At 36.6% G+C, this 7,762-nt stretch overlaps 1 protein-coding gene across 1 annotated transcript; it reads left to right on the top strand.

Annotated features, from left to right (window-relative positions):
- Nucleotides 1–232: 232 nt before the first annotated feature.
- LOC119155552 (medium-chain specific acyl-CoA dehydrogenase, mitochondrial-like) lies at nt 233–5,806 on the top strand. The gene is given in 7 exon segments (XM_037404368.1): nt 233–240; nt 700–799; nt 914–983; nt 3,344–3,444; nt 3,531–3,611; nt 4,752–4,802; nt 4,805–5,806. Coding segments are annotated over 7 exon segments (477 nt in total). The 3' UTR covers nt 4,871–5,806.
- Nucleotides 5,807–7,762: the final 1,956 nt, after the last annotated feature.

The following is a 7,762-nucleotide window of genomic DNA, read 5'->3' as shown; positions in this document are numbered from 1 at the left end:
ATTATATATCCATTATAATAATAACAGGTGTAGAATAAACACTGGAGGTGTTTATTCTAAATAATTTCTATTCTTTTTAAAATAGTGTTTGAAAACCAAAATTACTTCTTCTCAGCTCCGACAAGTCAGGTATGTGTGTAGTGTTTATAAGGTTTCTTCTTTAACTCCTATCTTAAGCTTTTTATTGCCAAAGTGTCTTAGTTTTGAATAATTATCTCATGTTGTCATTACAATGTTGAAGTAACTAATGTAGACATAGTTGAACTTGGTTATAAAGAAATTTTATGAGGAAATTCATCCTCATCTTGGCATATTATATACCTGAAGCAAATTTAGTGGGTCAGCAGCTAGATGTTTGAAACTGAATAGCCAGGATCTTCAGACATCTGCCTCCTCTTCATTTAATTAGCACAACATTCTTGTTTCTTTTGGTAATACATTTTATGTTATGCAGTCTTCTCTACTCCATTTTCATTTTGTGGGTAATTTTGTCAGAAGTAAGTGCATTGTAGGTGTTGATGAGAGAATAATGGAGCTTTTCCCCCAGGAGGAGAGGAAGCTTACTCTTCTGCTTCTTGGAGAGGCCTAGGAAGTAGTGGTTTGGGTTGTCCTGCAAGGACTGTCCTCTATTTTCTCACAGTCTGACAACTGGCAAAATTAAACATAGTAGAGAATTGTGATTTATTTTTTTTTTAATAGAGAACTTACTGATGAACAGAAAGCGTTTCAAGCTACCACTTGTAAATTTGCTCTGGAGGAAATTATTTCTGTTGTTGCGCAATATGACAAAACTGGAGAGGTAAATCTACCATAGCGTAAGGGAAAAATTAGACTTTTATCTTAACCTGCTTAAAGTTTGAAGTGTTAATTGTGATGATATAGAAGGTGATTTTTTTTTCCCTGTCTATTTCAGTATCTGCTTCCACTTATAAAATGGGCTTGGGAACTTGGTCTTAAAAATTCACACATACCAGAAAAGTGTGGTAAGTAATCAACTTTTTAATCTGTAAAATGAAACAAAGAAAAGGCATTAGGTGACATTTGTATGTGTAATTATGGATTCTGTATAAAATAAACAATTGCATACTTGAGTAATATAAATCTAATCAGTTGGCAGGTTGACACGTAGAGGTGTTAACTATGTGTGGATGTAATCAGGAGACAAATTAGACAGACTACGATTTAGTATTTTATGACCAGATTTTCCTACTGTGATTACGACTGCCTAATGTTCCCCTGGTGCACTGTGTCAACTGATGAGGCAGAGAAATTAGAAGGTCATGCTTTGTTCTAGTCTCTGACACAGGCTGGAGCAATTTAAGAGTTTGTTCCAGAAGGACGATTTTTCAGTTTAGATTAGGTGCGGTACAGCAATGCTTTGGCAGTGTTCGGTAAATGAGCAACCATGGAAACAATGTTAAATTATTTCCTTTTTTGCATTTATATTACTTGAAAAGAAGTTAGGAAAGTATTCATAGCAGACTCTTTTTTTGGAAGACTAATGAGAGGGTATATCTTGTATCAAAAATTTAATTAGCGAGGTTAAGGAACAAAGAGACAAAAGGAGCAATTATGAGGAGCAGATTTATTCAGCCACAACTTCTAGAGAAACTGAAGGCTGAAATAGCAGGACTACCACAGTGTATAATCACTTAATTATTACATGAAAAATTACAAGTGGAAAATTGGACACCATTGCTTTAAAATGTTTCCAAGGGAGATCTGGGGAAATACATACTAGTAAGTCTGAAACACAATGTAAATTAAGAGCATGTAAGATGAAGTACAGAAATAGTGGACACAGATAAACACGATATGGTAGAGAAAGGTTTTTGTGAAAGGAAGTCATGCCTCATAAAATAACTGGGGTTTCTGAAGTAGCTGATCAGTGTGTGAACAAGGAAAGCCTGGTTGATACAGAATGCTTGAACTTCCAGAATGAGTTTTAAAAATCATCAGGTTTCATACTGCAAAAATTAACAGCACAGCCTTGCTGGGTCTTGTGCTGCTTGCAATACCTATAAATAAACTGGAAAAGGGGGTCAATACTGAGGTGATAGAGTTTACTGATAATAGCAAGTTATTCAGTGTAGAAAAGATGAGGCTGGTGCAGAGAGCTGCAGGAGAAGGTCATGAAACTGAGTGACTGTTAAAATGGCAAATGCCATTTAAAAAAGGAAAAGTGATGCACATGTGAAGGGAAAGAATCAGTCCAAACTTTGCAGGGAAATGGTATCTTCTGAGCTAGTTACTGCCTCTCAAAAAAAGAGATTTTAGGGTTTATAATATATAGTTCTGTGAACATTGGCATAACTCAGAAGTGGTAAAAACCATAAAAGTTAGGGTAAGAAGGGACCTTTAAGGGAATGAAGAAAAGAGCGGAAGATGTAATTATGCTGCTGCCTGAATCCAAATTGCATTTGCCTCTTTAAATCATTATGTAGTCAGATCCTTCCATCTCAAAAGAGTATTGTGGAAATGTAAAAGGTTCCTAAAAGGGTGACAGAGATGATAAAAGATGTATCTTCTGTGTGAGATGTAGCTTCTGTGTGAGAAACGACAAAAATGGCAGTGTCAAGGAGAGAGTGAAAAGGGATTGATAGTTCACTGTCCCTTTCAATATAACTAGAAGGCATCAAATTAAATCAGCAGATGGCATGTTCAAAATAAATGGAAGGAGGTGGTTCTGCATGCAGTGTGTAGTTAATTTGTGAAACTCATTGCCCCTGGATGGTACTGTTGCTAAAATTTTACATAGATTCAAAAAGAGACTGGGCAAATTCACGTAAGAAGTATCTGTCAGGGGTTAGCGTAACAAAGATACCAAAGGGAGGTATCTCTTTGGCTGAGGAAGTCACCTGAAGGCGTGGGGAAATACTTTTGAAGAAGTATAGTTGTATTGTTGTTGTATTTGTATGTGCTTCCTGAAGTGCTGGCTTCTATCAGAAGCAGGTTACCGCGTTGGTTGTCTGACTAACATAAACAATTCCCCCCCGCCCCCCACCCATGCTGTGGTAGCTCAGGACCCCTTTCTCTGCTTCCTAAGAACTCTTAATTCTCAAATATAAAGTAGTCAAAAAATTTGAGTGGTACATCCTTGCCACTTTGTGCAACTTGTCCCACATTAATCACACAATAACCCTGGAACTGCAACATCTAATTTTCAAATCGCCTATTACTCTTCTGACAAAACTTTATTTAAAAACCTTGCATGAGAATGTCTAACCAAAGGCAGTACACAATCAAATGTATGTGGGGGAATATGTTTTTGTTAATTAATTAGTGTAAATCACCTATGTTACAATTTAAACCCATTCTGGTAAATGAAATATTTCAATTGTAGGTGGCTTTGGCCTTGGCAATCTTGAAGCATGCCTTGTTACAGAAGAGTTGGCTTCTGGATGTACAGGAGTTCAAACTACCATTGAAGCTAATTCCCTGAGGGTAAGTTCTGTCTTTTCTTACGTCCCTTAAACTAGAACCTGTACATTTAAAAAGGATGGATTAATGGTCTAAATACTCTCTTTCAGCAAATGCCAGTAATCATTGCAGGAAATGAACATCAGCAGAAAAAATACTTGGGAAGAATGACAGAGGAACCAATGATGTGTGTAAGTATAACTGCTACACTGTAGAATGTTCCTAAACCATATTAATAGTATTAGTCCTTTTTTCTTCTTTAGCTTTCTTTTTTCTATTTTCTTTTTTCTTTTTTCCATTTTCCTTCTCCCCCCTTTCCTCCCCCCCTTTTTTTCCCATTTTTTTCCTGTCCCTTTTCCCGCCCTTGTTTCTTTTTCCGTGTTTTGTGTGCGTCCCCCCCGCCCCAACACTGACAAGTACTCACAACATAGCACATATTTTGGTTTGTAAATAAACAGTGGCATTTACTGAAAGGCAGGGAATGGCTAATAAAATACATTCAATAAGCAAATAGAAGATAATACTTGGATAATCATCCCCATCCTAATTTACTTACCAAAAATTAACACCTTTTATTTCCCTTTCAAGAAGGGGTGTAGGCATTTAAGAAAAATACGGAATTTCTATAAGGAAAACCTCAGGCTGAATGGTAATTAAATTGTATTTTTGATCTTAAGTATGATATAAGCCAGGGGTCCTCAAACTTTTTAAACAGGGGCCGGCGCACGGTTGAAGTGGCAGGAGGTCATCTGTGGCTGCTTGGTTTCCCCCCCCAACCCCCGGCGGGGGGGTTCTGTAAATACGGGGGGCCGGATTGAGGACCCTGGGGGGCTGTATCTGGCCTGCGGGCTGTAGTTTGAGGACCCCTGATATAAGCAGTACTTGTTACACAGAAAGAAGTAAAGATGCAAGTGCAGTGCATTAAAATCTGAACAACTAGACCTCAAGAACACAGTACACATAAACTGTTACTTAGTGCTCTTATTTTCAGGTTTTAAAGATCCTCAGCTTTCATATTAGTTTGAAGTCTGAGGATGTAATGACTCAAAGGTTACAGAACAGTACTGTTTCATTAAAAGACAATTTTATGTATTACGGATTTATAAAGAAAATTAACTCATGTATGTTTGGATTCTTGCTCTGACAGCTGTTGTTGGGTTTTTGGGGTCGAGTTGTTGTGGTATTTTATTTTATTCAATGTTTTGGGTTTTACCATGCAGTTCACTTAAACCTTTTACAGATCAGTTTGATGCACATAGTCTGCCATAATCTGTGGTTCCTTAAAAATAAAAATCTTATTCCTTAAGATTTTACATTTTATTTTCTTTTAGGCGTACTGTGTAACAGAGCCTGGAGCAGGCTCTGATGTGGCTAGTATAAAAACACAAAGGCTGAGAAGAGAGGAGAGGAGTATGTTATTAATGGTCAGAAGGTGTGGAAAGCAAACTGATGTTATAACTCATGATATATTTTCTGTTATGTTCTATAGTGGCTCCCCTCAAAATTAAATTCTGTAAAGATCGTTTATAAATCGGAATATTTATTGTGTTCCAACACGCTGCACTTTCATCTTTGACCAGTTTATCATGATAGGATATAAGAACACAGTGTCAGTGCTGTGCAAAGCCTAAAAAGGAAAATGAGCGATGATATGACAACTCACTCCAGAAGGCCTGTCACATCTTGCTGCTATGAAACAAAATTAATTCTGCTTTTTCTTCAGGGCAGGACAGCGATAGAATTTAACTTGCAAAGTACTCAGCAGGCTGATGTTACTAACTGCCTTGCTTTGTAGCTGTGATTGAGATCAGTTGCTTCTGATTCTACTAGAAACACCTCTTGCTTCTAGTGAGGCTGGAAACACTGTTGGATTATGGTGTTACATTTTTATTTTCTGAAGGGAAGACAGCTTTCAGCTGTCAGAGAATCCAGATATTGCTATGGTGTCTATGGAGCGTGCTTTACAATATAAACCTCTTTCATCATGTTTCACATCATGCTGATTTGCAACATACAAATTCTTCTTAATTCAAGTGAGAAAACTTTATGCATTTATCCAAAAGTTGAATTTGCCAGTTATTTACTTCCTTGTTCAAGGCAGATCCATCAATCTACTAGATATCTTTTGACATTACTGAACACCATAAATATGATTTACAACTGCTAATTTCCAAGAGAAATACTTACTTACAACTTAGAAGAATAAAAGTAAGATCTTTGAAATCAGGTGATAGCATAATATTTTACCTGCAAGTATGTATTTTCTAACCATTATTTTTTATGTAGGTGCTGTGACTGAGCTTCTTTTGTACTATTCATTAAGCTTATAATATAAAGACTTATGATACATGGAAAAGGTGAAGAATCTTTGCTTGATTGATTGATTAAGATCTGTTGATCTGAAGTAATTTTTGAATTTATGAAATCTTGAATCTTTGAAACTTCCTCTTGCTCCCCCTCAGTTTATTTTTGGGAAGGGCAAGAAAAAAGGGTTGTTAACTTACAGATAGAATTTATTATATGGTAGAACTGCACATAAAAACAGTTAAACTGCTAACTAAAAAAAGTATCTGGTTGTTAATTGTGAGGATAAACTGCATCCCTCTTCTTCGTTTTACACTAGGTATTTTTTGATAGTTCATACCGATCCAGATCCAAAAACTCCTGCAAGCAGAGCCTTTACTGGATTCATTGTAGAAGCAGATAGCCCTGGAATCCAAATTGGAAGAAAGGTGAAGACTATTTCGTATTTGACAAGCCAGGAATTACAGTTCTAAACTAATACTGCAACAAATTACCATTATAGAAAAAAGACTGTTACGCAACTGAACGTTTTCATATGCTCATGTACAACAATCTTCATTTTCACAACATTCAGAAACTATTCATAAGATGTACTTAACTATAATGTTATTAATTCAAATAAGTTATTTAGAAAAGTCTAAAGTGAGATGACTGAACAGCTGCAAAAGAATCTTTGAGAACTATTTTCTTGACAAGTGCCAGTGAATGTGGAATAGTATACCTTGAAAGGATAAGAAGCAAGTTGGGCAATTTTAACCATAATACGCACACAATGAGATTTAATTGTAGCTACTGCTGTTCAAGGAAGTGGCCTTGGAGACACTGGTGCTAGTTCTTTTTTTCTTTTTTAAAAAAGTACTATTTTTAGTAGTAGACAAAACTGGATGTTGAACATTAGGGAAGGAATCTGAAGACTTGAAAAGCTCAATTATTTATTTAGTTGTAGTATACCTCTACTGCCTGCCTATTAGATTATTTAATTTTTCCACTCCCATCTCAAAGGATATAGTTGAACTAGAGAAAGACAAGAAGACTAATTAGAGCTACAGACTGCTTTCATAATAAGGAGAAAGTAAAACTGCTCAGCTTAGACAAATCAAGTGCACATGGTCTGTAAGTGCAAAACTAGTGTTTGTCATGTATATGGTAATTTTTAGATGAAAACTTTTTGGGAAAAAAGCGTACTTTATGCTTTGAGTAAACTGAAGAATGAAAACATATTGTACATTTGAATAATGCAATGTAGTTGCACCTCTGTAAATTTTCCATTTCAGGAAATTAATCTGTCAGAGCTGCTCAGATATAGCAGGTCTTTGAAAATGTGAGAGATGTGAGAGTTCTGAAAGAAAATGTATTAATATCTGAGGGAGCTGGCTTTAAAATCTCAATGGGAGCTTTTGATGAGACCAGATGACCTGTAAGTATTGATTCACAGGTCCAAAACCAGATTTTAGTGACTAAATATTCTTTATTGTCGGCGCCGGGTGTACGGGGGATCCTTCCACCAATCGTACACACCCAGAGGGGCAGATTATCTTATATTTATATAATGAAACAATGAATATTCCATTAACGCCTATACATATTCATTACCTGAACCCGCCTACCCTCGCTCCGTATGCTAATTAGCTTATCAGTCTTCCACGCTTGCGCAGATTCTTCCAAAAATGTGGGCCGGGGTCTTAGAATGTGGGCAGTGGTCTATGGGAGGAAGGCCGTTAGGTCTTCCTCATGGTGTACTTTTCACCTTAGGTCCAAAGCTGATGAGTTGGCAGACTTGCTAGAAATCTTTCCCAGGGTTTTTACAATACCCCTCGTAATTTACTCAAGGCCTCCTGCTGTCCCGTTATCTCCCTTGGTAGGGCAGCTTGCTTTGCAGATAAGGAGGACAGCTCCCCTTGCAGAGATTTGCAACTTTCTTGCCAGAACAGTCTATATGATCTTTCAGACATTTTAACCCCTTTGTCGCTATACAATTACAAGCTTATTTATGCATTAAAATGATATTGGTTATGATACAAACTTGACCATATTATTT

This window comes from Falco rusticolus, chromosome 11 (genome assembly GCF_015220075.1).
Source record: "Falco rusticolus isolate bFalRus1 chromosome 11, bFalRus1.pri, whole genome shotgun sequence".
Classification (NCBI taxonomy): Eukaryota; Metazoa; Chordata; class Aves; order Falconiformes; family Falconidae; genus Falco; species Falco rusticolus.
This window is presented reverse-complemented; position numbering and strand designations above follow the sequence as displayed.